This window comes from Alternaria arbusti (genome assembly GCF_024043155.1).
Source record: "Alternaria arbusti strain BMP 1465 chromosome Unknown scaffold_10, whole genome shotgun sequence".
NCBI lineage: Eukaryota > Fungi > Ascomycota > Dothideomycetes > Pleosporales > Pleosporaceae > Alternaria > Alternaria arbusti.
This window is the reverse complement of record NW_026249950.1, coordinates 746,684-760,486: the sequence shown is the minus strand read 5'-3', so window position 1 is coordinate 760,486 and position 13,803 is coordinate 746,684. Positions and strand designations below refer to the sequence as shown.

At 54.4% G+C, this 13,803-nt stretch overlaps 6 protein-coding genes across 6 annotated transcripts; 5 read left to right on the top strand and 1 right to left on the bottom strand.

Moving 5' to 3' along the window:
* Positions 1 to 28: 28 nt before the first annotated feature.
* On the bottom strand, positions 29 to 1,770 carry J4E86_007520 (uncharacterized protein; the record flags this gene model as incomplete). The annotated part of the gene is made up of 4 exons (XM_051448039.1): positions 29 to 301; positions 350 to 1,360; positions 1,411 to 1,485; positions 1,546 to 1,770. 4 exons carry the CDS (start codon positions 1,768 to 1,770, stop codon positions 29 to 31), a joined length of 1,584 nt encoding a protein of 527 aa, XP_051300977.1.
* Positions 1,771 to 2,969: 1,199 nt separating this feature from the next.
* On the top strand, positions 2,970 to 4,381 carry J4E86_007519 (uncharacterized protein; the record flags this gene model as incomplete). Its single annotated transcript, XM_051448038.1, has 2 exons — positions 2,970 to 3,801; positions 3,858 to 4,381. 2 exons carry the CDS (start codon positions 2,970 to 2,972, stop codon positions 4,379 to 4,381), a joined length of 1,356 nt encoding a protein of 451 aa, XP_051300976.1.
* A 2,081-nt stretch (positions 4,382 to 6,462) lies between these two features.
* Positions 6,463 to 7,447, top strand: J4E86_007518 (uncharacterized protein; the record flags this gene model as incomplete). Its single annotated transcript, XM_051448037.1, has 2 exons — positions 6,463 to 6,628; positions 6,819 to 7,447. 2 exons carry the CDS (start codon positions 6,463 to 6,465, stop codon positions 7,445 to 7,447), a joined length of 795 nt encoding a protein of 264 aa, XP_051300975.1.
* Positions 7,448 to 7,703: 256 nt separating this feature from the next.
* On the top strand, positions 7,704 to 8,165 carry J4E86_007517 (uncharacterized protein; the record flags this gene model as incomplete). The annotated part of the gene is made up of 1 exon (XM_051448036.1): positions 7,704 to 8,165. One exon carries the CDS (start codon positions 7,704 to 7,706, stop codon positions 8,163 to 8,165), a length of 462 nt encoding a protein of 153 aa, XP_051300974.1.
* A 430-nt stretch (positions 8,166 to 8,595) lies between these two features.
* On the top strand, positions 8,596 to 9,738 carry J4E86_007516 (uncharacterized protein; the record flags this gene model as incomplete). The annotated part of the gene is made up of 3 exons (XM_051448035.1): positions 8,596 to 8,628; positions 8,684 to 9,436; positions 9,502 to 9,738. The coding sequence occupies 3 exons, from the start codon at positions 8,596 to 8,598 to the stop codon at positions 9,736 to 9,738; spliced, it is 1,023 nt and encodes a 340-aa protein (XP_051300973.1).
* Positions 9,739 to 10,249: 511 nt separating this feature from the next.
* Positions 10,250 to 13,380, top strand: J4E86_007515 (uncharacterized protein; the record flags this gene model as incomplete). The annotated part of the gene is made up of 3 exons (XM_051448034.1): positions 10,250 to 10,501; positions 10,549 to 12,023; positions 12,072 to 13,380. The coding sequence occupies 3 exons, from the start codon at positions 10,250 to 10,252 to the stop codon at positions 13,378 to 13,380; spliced, it is 3,036 nt and encodes a 1,011-aa protein (XP_051300972.1).
* Between the last annotated feature and the right edge of the window lie 423 nt (positions 13,381 to 13,803).

Here is a 13,803-nt window from a genome sequence, read left to right as displayed (position 1 = left end):
CGAGGGAGTAAGCAGCGCGTGGAGCCCCCTATGATTCCTGAGGGGCAGCGCCGCCGCGACCGCCACGCATGGGGCCTCCGCGTCCCCGAGGTTGGAAGTTGCCACGGGGTGCTTGACCACCCATACCGCCACGGCCGCCGCGAGGAGCACCGCCACGAGGGAATCCTCCTCCCCTGTTGAACTGGCCGGGGTTCTGGCGGCGTTCCTCGACCTTGATCTCAATGCCGTTGATCGTGTGGGGGTTGGCTGCGACGGCAGCTTGGAAGCCAGCGGGTGTCTTGAAGTCGACGAAAGCACAGTTCTGCAAAATGTCAGTCGAGGTACAATGTGGAGAGGCACATTTACTTACCTTGCCACGGCTGATGTCAAGGTACTCAATCTCGCCGTACTTGGTCAGGGCAGTCTTCAGAGCAGCGTCGTCGACTTGGCTGTAGACGTTCTTGATGTAAGCGCGCTTCTGGTCGGGGTCGGCGGCAGGTCCTGCGTTCTGTGCGCGGGACTGCTCCTTCTTGTGTCCAGTGGCTGTTTGCCAGCCAGCAGCCTCGCCCTGGCTTGTCGCGGGGGACTGGTCACGAGCAGGTGCTGAGGTCTGGCTGGGGGCAGCAGCAGCGGCTTGAGCAGGAGCGGCGGCAGCGGCCTTGGGCTGCGAAGGAGCTTGCTGAGCGGCGGGGGCGTTGACGACGGGAGTAGCGACCTTGTGTGCAGAGGCGGCGAGGCTGGCCCAAGTTCGGGGAGCGGCAGGCTTGGGGGGACCAGAGGGCATGGCAACGGGGGCAGCCTTTTGAGCGGGGGCCGGGGCGGCAGCGGTAGGCTTCTCGGGCTCGGCGGTCTCCTCAGCGGCGAGGGTTGGCTCTGCGACCTTCTCCTCGACAGCAGCAGGTGCCTCCTCAGCAGCGGGCTGCTCGACCTCCTCTGGAACCTGTTGAGCCGGGGCAGCAGGCGCGACCTCCTCGACAGACGGCTCCTCTTGCGCAGCCTGGTGTAGCTTGTTATCCACCTTGTTCAGGTCCTCCTCGCTGGTCGCGATCTCGTCGCTCTGGTTGAGGTCGGCATTCTCGGGGACGGCAGCGGTGGGAGCGGGCTCCGTGACACCGTTGGGGGGCGCGGCCTGCTCTTGCTGGTCCTCGTCCTCCTCGGGCTCGTCGGCAAGGTAGCGGAAGATGTCGTTGAGGACGAAGTAACCGTTGGTCTGCTCGGCGAGGACAAAGGTCTGCACGAAGCGCTTGTGGGGCTGGCCTTGGTTGGAGATCTCGCCGATGACTTGGATGACGATGTTGGCATCGGAGCCCTGCGAGTCGACGTTGGTAACGCGGACCTTGGTGTCCTTGAACTCAAGCTCCTTGATGCGCTCGTTGATGGCCTAGACGCGGGTCAGCATGCATCGACTGCAATCGGGCATTCTTCACGTACCTTCTGACCTAGGCAGACGTTGACCTTGTCCTCTTCGACACCGGAAACATACTGGGAGCGCTTGTTGTAGAAAAGCTGCAAGTTGGGTCAGTCGCGTGGTCACCAAGAAAAGCCTTCCCGCCGCGTGCGACTTACGTAGAGTCGGTCCGGGCTCTTGCTCAGGGTGGTGTAGTACTGCTCAACAAAGTACCAGCCGACCTCGTCCTTGGGAATCTCTGAGGCGGCGGCTTGCTGTGCGGGCTGGCTGGGCGTGGGCTGCTGCGAGGGTGTGAAGTTGGAGGCGCCGGTGGAGTAGCTGTTCTCGTACTGCTGCGGCGCGTAGTTGCCGTTGACGGGGCCGGATGACTCGGTGGATGCCATTTTCAATGTGCGGGTGACGGCGAGGTTATGCGGCGAGATGGAGGGCGAATTGCGTCGAGTTTGCGCGGGTGTGGTGGGGGATGAGATACGCGAAGCAGAGGACAGGCGCCTAGATGCTAAGACAGCAAGTCGACGTTAGCATAGTAAAAAGCTATCCTCGGGCTAGTTGCGCGTACCGGGCCGTGTGCACTGAATTGGGATGGAATCCGGTGGAGATGCAGGAATAGGCGGGCGATGAGATGGCGATGCGCGGGTGTAGATGGCCGAATATACGAAGCTCCCCAGAAGATGATCGGGATGGATTCAGGGTAGTCGGGGCTTGGGCGTGGGTTGGTCGTTGTGCACGTTCAAGCAAGAGTGCTAGTGAGGACCACACTGATTCGGAAGGCAAAATGCGAAGGAACCAAGTCTGTGCGTCGTTGCCCGATCAAGCGAACCTGTCCTGCACCTCCAGATTTCACCTCCATCGCTGCCTCGACCTGACGACTCTTGACTGACTTCACCGTGAAAGTGGCCTACTCGCTATTTTGCTATATTCACACTCGTCGATCAACAATTGCAGTCACTCACAAGCTATGCGTCGTCAATGCCCTGCGCATCTTGCCAGGGCGCCAACTCATGGAAGCGATTACTGATTTGAACGCAGAAGGATGATACACACGTAACCATCGTGAGAATTCATGTTTGGGTGGCCGCACGCACATATAGGATGCATCTTCAGTATGATTGTCCCATGTCGGACGCGTGTCGGAGATGCCATCATCTCCGACATCTCCTACGCGTCTCCCGCGCGCGCGTAAGAGCGAGATCCTTCCAACACCGCACTCGCCAGCAAATCTCTTCGAAAGACCGAATTGACCGTCTAAAATGTGGGTCACTGACTCCCGTCCCGCTGCTGCTTTCGCTGTTGTGGTAATGCGAATGTTGTGAGATATCTCGCCATTGGCTCGGCACGTCGGTCTGCGTCAAAGGCGAGGCCGAGCGCGAACAGGCGTGCAGGCCTACATGCAAACCTACCCCAATAATAGCTTGATCTCGAATATGCGGATCATACGGATTCCATGGTAAAGGAGCGAGGCGCCGCTACGCCTCTCCATGTCAACCTCAAGCATTCACTACTTAATCATGGCCTAGCCCAGCTTTCCTTTCATCAACTCCTTCACTCTCAACTTTTAGCCCTATCACTACCGCCTAATATCATGTCACAAACCACAAGCTCAGTGGCGTCTTTGCACGAGGAAAAGTCACGACTTCCCCAATCCGATGTCGAACAACCGCCAGCACCGGTCGACGAAAAGCAACTCGATACGACCGAGCCTACAGCGGTCGTGAGCCCATTCCATCCTAGTCAATTTCCTGATGGCGGCAGAGACGCCTATCTGTGTCTCCTCGGAGGCTTTTGCTGTCTCTTCTGCTCATTTGGATGGCTAAACTGCGTCGGAGTGTTCCAAAGTTACTACCAGCGGAATCAGCTCAGCGCGTACTCGCCGTCTACCGTCGCCTGGATCGCTTCCCTCGAGATCTTCGTCATGTTTGCGCCTGGACCTATCGTCGGTTTCCTCTACGACAACTACGGCCCCAAGTACATATTGTTGTTCGGTACTTTGTTCCACGTGCTTGGTCTAATGATGACCAGCCTATGCACCGAGTACTGGCAATTTATCCTCGCCCAAGGAATCTGCAGCCCTCTAGGTCTGAACTGTATCTTTCAGGCAGGAACGAGCACCATTCCTACATGGTTTCTGAAGAAGAGAGGCCTGGCATACGGGGTCATGGCAGCTGGCAGTGGACTAGGCGGCATCATCTTTCCTATCATGGCAACACACCTCATCCCCGAAATCGGCTATGGCTGGACAATGAGAACATTTGGCTTCCTCATCCTCGGCATGATGACTATCGCTTTCCTCACTGTCAAATCTCGCCTACCGCCACGACCCAGAACGTTCGAGTTCAAGGTGTTTCTGGAGCCTTTTGGTGATATTCGCTTCGTCTTACTGACGATTGCGTCATTTTTGTTCTTCATGGGACTGTGTAAGTTGCCCCCCTGTACGAGCTGCCGATAAGACGCGTACTAATCCCAGACTTAGTTATACCCATCAACTTTATCGAAGTTCAAGCGATGGCCGCTGGAATGTCGACTACCTTGGCTGGATATCTTCTAGCTATTCTCAACGCCGCTAGTATCTTCGGTCGCATCATTCCCGGTGCCCTCGCGGACAAGATTGGCAAGTTCAATATGCAGTCACTCTGGTGCCTCGTAGCTGGCATTCTGGTCCTTGCCCTGGCTATCCCCGCATCAAGTAACGCGGCATTCATTACATTCGCCGGCCTCTACGGATTCGCTTCCGGTGCTTTCGTGTCACTGTTGCCTGCCCAGATCGCTTATATTTCCAAGGTCGAACAGATTGGGATCCGTGTTGGTGTTGTCTTCGCCTGCATCTCAATTGCGGGGTTGATCGGTAATCCAATCGCAGGAGCTATCGTCGTCCAAAACAATGGAAAGTACTGGGGGCTGAACGTCTTCTCTGGTGTGATGATGATGGCGGGAGCAAGCATGTATATACTGACGAGAATGTATATTGCAGGATGGAAGGTGCTTGCACTAGTTTAGTTGCATGCGTAATCAGAATCAAGCTTTGCCCACACTACGGGATGACGGATGTGCTTCATTACGAATGCGTAGTTATCTTGAAGAATATTCTAAGTAGAAATGTAGACGATCTTGAATATCGTTGCGTGTAAAGATTCAACAGCTTATAAGCAGCAATGTACGATACAAGCTCTGTTGTGCCCTCATGCCTTTTGAAACTCACTTCGTGTTCCACGTGTATGCGTGAGAAATCCTTAACTCCGAACTGAGTCCGTGGGTTGAGTGCACGGACCGTCGATTCATGACAACACCCAGCAGTGTCGCAGCTTCCTACACTCTGTCACTACACATTATCAACCATGTCGACGCGTCCAAGGTTCTGGGCAAACGTTGTTCATCAGCCTACCCACGTTGAAGCGTGGTCAGAGCGTCTAGTCTGAGGAAGCACGGGCTGTTCGTTGTACGAAGGTTTGTACGATTCGCACATGGTCTCGTACATCAGCTTTCATGACCTTCCGCCGTTGTACGCACTGCACGCTACTCACTTTAATCTGTATTCGCTTAAAAACACCCGTCGACCTTGATACTCGTTCCTTCGTACCTAGGTAGTCGTACAAACAAGTGCCACCAAACAAGCAAAAGACGAAGCCAAGGGTGTTGTACGACTGCATAGGCCTATCACATACAGATTACTGAGCAGCCTATCATGCCCAAGCAGCGCCAAACCTGTACGCGGTGCTCTCAGAGACGGCAGAAATGCGATCGAAAGGCACCTTGTACAAGATGCGTGCAGAACAATGAAGGTCATCTTTGCACGACCAAATGGGTGAACGGATACAACCCAAATGTTCATCGCAAATATCCCCGGAAGCTTTCGGCAGCCGGTTCAAGCGACACATCTACATCTGGCCTGTCTCCCGATGCAAATGCTCAGGTCGCGCTACCCCCAATCCATCCACAAACGGCAGGGTCTCAATCGGGTCGGAACGAGCCGCATGAGGAAGCAGTCTGGCGAACCGGTTTACCCGACATGACGATTAGCGCTATATTGGAAGAGAAAGATGCAGACGCCAATCAAAGCCGTTTCGACAAGAGCTTCTCTTACGCCCGGTCGAAACGATCGCCACGAGATGGACCGAACGGGTCGACCTCTATTGCGAGCTGCTATTCGGCTGCAGCGAGGATAGTGGAGACACAGTACCTGCAGTCGATTCTGCCGCCGAGAGAAAAGTTAATGCTCATTGTGGAGTACTACGAACAGTACATGATGTACTGGCACGGCGGCATCTACCATGGGCCAAGCTTTCGAAAGAAGCTGCTTCAAGCGTATGGTCAGTCGTGTGAGCTTGCTCTGCAAGACCTTGACTGGACATGGGTAGCCCTCTTGTGTAAGTTTACCTCCATTTCGAATGATGCAGGCCTACCTTACTTGATATGCCATCAATGCGAAGGTTACGGTGACCAGACTCAATCTTCTCGGTCGATACTAAAGTTACTAATTCCAATCCTGTAGTCGCAATTCTTTCATCCAGTATCATAGGCTCTTCAGAAATAGCTTCGACGTCCTGGGGCTTCTCGGTTGACGAAAAAGTCCAGCTGGCACGCGTATGGGGCGGAGCATCGATCTCATGCCTGAATCTTGGGAATTATACATCGCAATACAGTATTCACTCGGTACAGACAATTCATATCATGCACGCATATGAACATCTAGCAGGCTCAAGTAATCAATGGATCGCTCTCCGTAGCGTGGGGGTAGTCATTGCGAAAGGGCTTGGTTTGCACAAGTAGGTGGCATAGATTCCTGAGATACGGACTCTCGTAACTGATCAAGCAGACTTGGGCCCCATCCAGACGACGATAGGATAAGTGAACTGGACGCAAGACAGAAAGAAGCATTCATCGAGCGTGAAATTGGCCGTAGGGTATGGTATGGGACTGTATGCCAGGAGTGGTACGTCTAAAGCACAGTTCAGGCGATTCATATACAATTCACTCATCTATTATTTAGGCTGTGTTGTACTTCATCCGCCTCTTACACGTTGACACTCCAATGGCGGCATTTCACGAGCACAAGGCCACGCGAATTGGACGAAGAAACCATGACGCCCGTCGCCGACACAGGAATTCCAACAATCGTAGGTGTCGCCAAGTGGACCTTTGACTGCGCTGCGTTACTTCTCGACGTTCACAACGCTATGGTGGAACTCGAGGACAAAGACGACGCTATCAAATACGCCACAATCCTCAGATTTGATGGCGAGATGCGTACTTTGTGTACGGAGAAGCTGCCGAGATATCTTCTTCCTCGGGTACCCCACGATCCCAGTTGGCCACAATGGGTCGTTTGGGCGAAGCGGCTGCACCACGCATCGACGCATCATAAGATTATTATGAGTGAGTATTCACCATTATAGATTGTGCAAAGATCTATACTAATTCTGTCACGTATCATCAGTCCATCAAAACTTCTTGAGCAAGAGCTTCAAGGACGTCCGCTACACATACAGCCGGTGGGCTTGTATGAGCGCAGCTCAGAGTCTCATCAGCTTGTACAACACTCGAGATGCGCAAGAGCCGCAGTGGTGGGTTGAACAAGCTTTCATCATCACCGCGGGTATTTGCCTCATTCTGGAGCTCTTTCATCGTGCTGAAGCAGACGCGGAGGCACAAGAGTGCCATCTACATGTCACGCGAGCTATCAGGTGCTTGCAACTGTTTCACACGTCAAGTGTTGCAGTGCACGGCGTGCGTCTGCTCATGTCGCTTATGGCAGAGTATGAGAAGCTCAGAGATGGATCAAGCCAAAGGTCCACACTATCAGTGGACACAGCAACCACCCAAACCTGTTCCTATATTCCCGGCAATACGGCTGGTATTCCCATGCCGGACACTGACCGTGCGACTCAACAGCTGCCTCTAGATTCTGAGGTTCAACCAACATTCGCCGATCCGACCACGTGGAATTTCGATATCGACAGTCTGGGCTTCGAAGATCTGATGGACTATCTGCCCTCAGAAGGCTTGTTGAACAATAATGTCCTCAACGCCAGCATGTTGTCTGGTACTGGATGGCCGATGTGGTAGCTCTTCCCCCATTCATTAACAATCGATCTCACCGATCGCGCTGGTTCCTTCCGTCACGACAAGCAAGTGGTCTGACACCGAGGTGGCTCCTCCCTTGTCGTATCTTTTCAGAGCTCTGTTTAGTCTCCCCGAGCAGCCAACCTGACAACTGTATGCTCACGCATGATCGATTGCGTAGACACCACCTAATAAGGTAAGCTTATGACAGCTCATTACAAACACGAGCTAACAGGTGCAGTCACTCAGCGACGCCAGTATGTCTCAGGACCCCGAACTCGACAAGATGCTTGTGCTCGACGCCCTGAGTAGCGGCCTCAACATATCCATGACAGAGCTCCTCAGCATCCTCGGTCGACAAGCCCCGATCTCAAACCTTCTTCTCGGACCCGTCATCAGACCACAGCAAATTCCCATGACGACGGCCTCTCATCCCGAACCGAGCACGCTTCTACAACAGAAGGCACCGGCGGCGACAGGGGGACAGCACCTGTTGAAGGAGTTCCACATTGTATACTGGACCGCTTTGGGTCTCGTCACCCTCATCGCTATAGCGGCTATCTGGACGAAAGCTCACATGGCGGCGCAAAAGGGTCGGAAGTCGTTCGAGGCCAAGAAACCTATGTCGGACGTTGAGAAATGGCACATGCGGCGTCAGAAGGCCCGCGATGAGGCGTCCATGGCGCTGGGGCAGGTGGATGATCAAGCTCCGGGTACGTGAATGCGTGGCTAAAAACAGAACGCGGAAATGGTTTCGCGATGCGGGAGGGCTCCATTGGGAGCTTCTGCGCTTCTTATTTTGTATTTGTATTTGTTCGTGGAGGATGGCAACCGCGTATGGCAGATTTTAGCGTATCAAGCGAGGCAAGAGAATCGAGTGCATGTATAATACCGGATCACTGAATAATCACACCTAATCACAACTGCTCATTGTCTCATAATCTTCGTTTCTGTTGCTGCCGCTTCATCAGAGTCGCGCATCCAGTCAAACCTCGGCAATTCATAGTACCCCACACCCGTAGACGCGTCGATCTCCCGGCATGCGTATCGTGCATGTACTACTCTCGTGGTTTACTGCGATGCTTCAACTTGTAACGTGTAAGGATGCGCCGCTAATTTGAAATTGACGTTCCATGTGTTGATCCGCAACGATGAAGGCCATCCACATCGACAAATTTGTCTCTGTAAGCCACCCACCTAAGTACCTACATCATCTCCCCTAACCATGACCATCTATAGAACGTAACAGACCTCAGACCTACCACCATCTCAAATCCGTCCTCAAAATCGTCACAAGACATTCACGTAAAAATCACCCATGCAGCCGTAACCCATGTCGACCTCCTCTACGCCCAGGGCCTGCACCAAAACAACCGCAGACACGTCCAACCGCCCTTCATCCTAGGCACAGAATACGCCGGCGTCGTTACCCACAGCCCCCCTTCCTCTTCCTTCCCACCCGGCACGCGCGTCTTCGGCGGCGGCCTAGGCGCCTATGCAGAGCAACTATGCGTCTCTGAACCCTCCATCCGCCGCGTCCCCTCGCGATGGACGAACGCTGAAGCCTGCGCCGTTGGCGCAAGCGGTGCGGTGAGTTATGGCGCTTTGATTTCAGTTGCGCAACTCAAAGCCGGAGAAACTGTTCTCGTGCTCGGTGCGAGTGGCGGTTTGGGTGTCATGGCTGTGCAGATTGCCAAGGCGGTTGGGGCGAGGGTTATTGCTGTTGTCGGGGGGAAGGAGAAGGCTGAGGTTGTGAAGAGTGTTGGTGCGGATGAGGTTGTTGATTATGGACAGGATGGATGGGAAGCAAGGGTTAAGGCGTTGGGGAATGGTCGGGAGGGGGTGGATGTCGTGTATGATGGGATTGGGGCTGTAGAGAGTGGAATTAGGTGTTTGAGGTATCGGGGGAGGTTGGTCGTTGTTGGGTTTGCGGCAAGAGGGGGAAAGATGGAGAACCTGAAGGTCAACAAGATTTTGCTAAAGGGGGTTGCGGTATTTGGTTATGTGAGTTTGCCTTCCGTAGTCATCCTGTTGTCTCGTTTGCTGACTCACGATAGCGGTTTGGAGAAGATGGGAGAAGAGATCCGCAACGGACTCAAGATGTGTGGGACGGGTTCATGAAGTTGGTTGAGGATGGTAAGATCCGGCCCGTCATATACAAGGAGGATTATTGGGGATTAGAGACGGTTAGTAGGGCGCTGGAGGATGTGAGGGAGCGGAAAACTTGGGGAAGGGCTGTGATAAGGATAAGTGAAGCAGAAGCGGATAAGACGGAGCAGAAGGCAAGGTTATAATGCAGACAAATAGATGTTGCTACTCAAGATGTCGACCTCACGCGATCCTCTGTGGGCACCTGCAGTAGGTCGCGATCTCCTATTTGATGGTAGATCTCGTGATGGGCGTGTCAAGCATGCATATTTGCAGCTTTCATCCAGGCCATCGTGACCATACTGAATTTGTATCACTTTAGGGGTGAAGTCCACGCGTTGGTGATGCTTCACCCTGGATGCGTGGCGTCGAGGCCATCAAAAGCGCACGGACCCTCGCGGCGCGCCGGTTTAGCGCGGTTTCTTTGGACGGGCCTTGTTCGACGTTCCCATGTTTAAAACATAGCCCGTCAACTTCGACGCTCGCCGTCTGCTCTTACTTTCCTCCTTTTCCCTCTCCGACTGCGCGCCGCCCGTCCAAAACTAATCAGCGGATAACTTCACCCTCACGTCCGCTTGATTGCCGCGGTCACACCCCCGAGCTTCGCGACAGCTTTAACGAGGACACGCTCCTCTATCACCACACGCATCGATAATCATGGCGTCCTACGGCAGCGACCCCGAAGAGGAAGAAGAAGACTTCAACCCCGCGCCTGAAATCGACGAGGATGACGTCGCGCCAACGACCAAGGCCACGCGCAGGCCCGTAGACGAGGACGAAGAGGACGAAGTCGATGCGCCAAACAGGACAGGCAATGACGACGAGGATGAAGAGGGCGGCGGCATAGATCTCGACGATGACGATGACGAGGAAGATGACGAAGAAGATGAGGACGACGAGGATGTTGTCGTGGGTCCCATCATTCATTCGCGCCGTCTAATTACTGACTGTCCTAGGCCCGACCTGCCAAGCGGAGAAAGAAGGCCAAGCGCAACATGTTCATTGATGTTGAAGCCGAAGTCGACGAGGATGAGGAAGAGGAGGAGGAGGGCGACGACGAGGGTGTTGATGAAGTCCACCCCGATGATCTCCTCGAGCCCACGGGCGCCGATCTCGACGACCGCCACCACCGCGAACTTGACATGCGCCGCGAAGTCAATGCACAAAAGGACGTTGAGGAGCTCGCCAAGGAGTTCGATGAGAAGTACAGGCGGCGTGAGATGCAGAGCACTCGCCGCGGTGGAGCCGGTGCCGTTCCCCTGGCCCTACCCACAGTCGACGATCCGTCTATCTGGGGTTGCAAGTGCCGTCCTGGAAAGGAGCGTGAGATCATAATGTCTATTCAGAAGCGTATCGACGAGAAGATGCGCACAGGTCAGCCAGTACAGGTCTACTCGGCCTTTGAGCGAGGCCCTACTGGACCCCAGTCTGGTTTCCTCTACGTTGAGGCCGACTCGAAGCAGGCTGTGGTGGAGTTGATCGAGGGCATACAGAACGTCTTCATGGGCTCTGGTCAGTTCTCGATTCCTCCAAAAGAGCGTCCAGATCTGCTCCGCAAGAAGAAGCGTGCGCCGTTGGAGGTTGGCAAATTCGTGCGCATGCTGCGTCCCCCCACATACAAGGGCGATCTCGCAAAGGTCGTTGAGGTCTCGACTAACGGTCTTGACTGTGTCGTACAACTTGTGCCACGTCTAGACTACGGTCTGAACGAGGACATCAACTCCGCCGCCGACAACAAGCGCAAGCGCGGCTTCTTCGGTCGACAAGTCGAGCGTCCACCTGCGAAGCTTTTCAACGAAGCCGAAGCGAAGAAGCGACACATGAAGCATCTCAGCATGACCGGATCTGGCAACCAAAGGGCATACACATACAAGGGCGAGGATTACCAGAACGGCTTCCTGATCAAGGAAGTCAAGGTCAACTGGGTCAGCACTGAAAAGGTCAACCCCAAGATGGAGGAATTGCAGTTCTTCGCAATCCAAAACGCGGATGGTACCGAGACCATGGATCTTCTGGCTGTCCAGGCCGCGCAGAAGGCCGCAGACTCTGGCTCCGCCTTCGCTGCAGGAGACAACGTCGAGATCTATACCGGTGAACAGAAGGGTATCCGCGGTACCACTGTCACTGTCATAGGCGACATCCTGACACTCCGTGTCAGCGAAGGCGATCTTCGCGGAAGAAGAATCGACGCACCCGTCAAGACGCTACGCAAATTGTTCCGCGACGGTGACCACGTCAAGGTCATTGGTGGCAGCAAGTATGTCGACGAAGTTGGTCTGGTCACCAGAATCAAGGATGATAAGATCACCTTGCTTTGCGACTCCACTCAGCAGGAAATCACGGTCTTTAGTAAAGACCTGAAGCGCGCTGCTGATTCGGCAAACGTCGGTGCTGACTCCAACTTTGACCTCTACGACTTTGTCCAGATTGAGTAAGTTATCTCCTTCCGATACCTTGACAACGAACTAACAGTCTGCAGTGCCTCAACTATCGGTTGCGTCGTTCGTGTCGATCGCGAAGTCCTTCGAATTGTCGATCAACAAGGCGATGTCCGCACACTCCTCCATACACAGGTCTCGCAAATCGTGGGGAGGAACAAACATGCTGTAGCAACCGACCGCGACGGATCCGAAATTCGACACGAGGACGACGTCAAGGAGTATGGAGGCGAAGGCCGTCAAGGCAAGGTTCTATACATCCACAGAGGCACACTTTTCGTACGGAACCGCGAGCTCGTCGAGAACCAGGGCATCTTCGTGGTTCGAAGCAACAACGTTGTTACCATGGCAGCAAAGAGTGGTCGCGCTCAAGCACAGGGCCCAGATCTTAGTGGCATCAACCCTGCCCTCAATGCAGGCCCGAACGGCAACGCGACTGCTATGCCACCACCCCGTGCCACTTTTGGCCGTGACAAGCTCATTGGTAAAACGGTTGTCATCCGAAAGGGTGCCTACAAGGGCCTGTTGGGTATTGTCAAAGATACCATGAACGACGAAGCCCGTATCGAGTTGCACACAAAGAACAAGCAAGTCTCGGTGAAGAAGGAGCTCCTGACTATCAAAGATCCCATCACTGGCGCCAGTGTCGAAATGGGAGGCAAGTTCCCCAACCGCTCACGTGGAGGCTTCTCTGGTGGTCAGACAAGCTACGGCGGAGCAGCTGGCGGACGTACACCCGGCTGGGGCAACTCTGGTGGTGGTGGCCGTACGCCTGGCTGGGGAGGCGGCGGTGGTGGTCGTACACCCGGTTGGGGAGGTGGTGCCGCTGCTGGAGGCCGAACGCCTGGTTGGGGTGGAGATGGCGGACGCACTGCGTATGGCGGAGGAGACGGATCACGGACTGCTTATGGAGGCGGCGATGGCTCCCGAACTGCATATGGCGGCGCAACTGCATACGGAGGCGCCACATCATATGGTGGAGCGACAGCCTACGGCGGCAATGATGGAAACCGTACCCAGTACGGTGGCTTCAACTCTGGCGGCCGCACACCTGGTTGGGGTGGATCATCCGGAAACACCGCTTCAAAGTCTGGTGGTCTCTCTGCTCCTACACCTGGTGCTTACAACGCCCCAACACCTGGCGCCTACGCTGCTCCTACCCCTGGTGGCTATGGTGCTTACTCCGCGCCTACGCCTGGTGGCCCGCCCATGGATGCTCCTACTCCTGGCAACTACGCTGCACCTACACCCGGTGACACGTCGCGCGGTGGATATGGTATTGCGGCGCCCACACCTGGCGGGTGGGATGCTGCGACGCCGGCACCTAGTGGCGATCCTGGCTACGATTAGGAACGTAGACGGTAGTCGGCAGTGTAAGATAGGCAGCTGTAGTATGGGTTTGCGCGAGACTGCCCAGTGAGATCTTTTGGATTTATTCGTTGCATTGCTGGAGTTGGCAAAACAGGATAGCTTAAAGTCACATTACAATTTTAACATCTTCTTGCCTACATGCGTCGATACCGTCTTCTTGACTTCTCGTGCAATGAAACGCGCGTCCAATAATCTTGACTAGCTTGTGCACATCTTATTCAAGGAAGAGACTGAACAAGTGCATTACAGTCTAGATCAGTATTGAAATGAAAGTTAATAAGATCATGACGCAACGCGACCTTCTGGATTGTTAAGTTTGGATAGGTGCTCATTTTCCCCCGGGGTGACTCTGTTTCATTCTTGCTGCAGGGTTCATCGCGGCCGTCCGTCATTCAGCAAAGC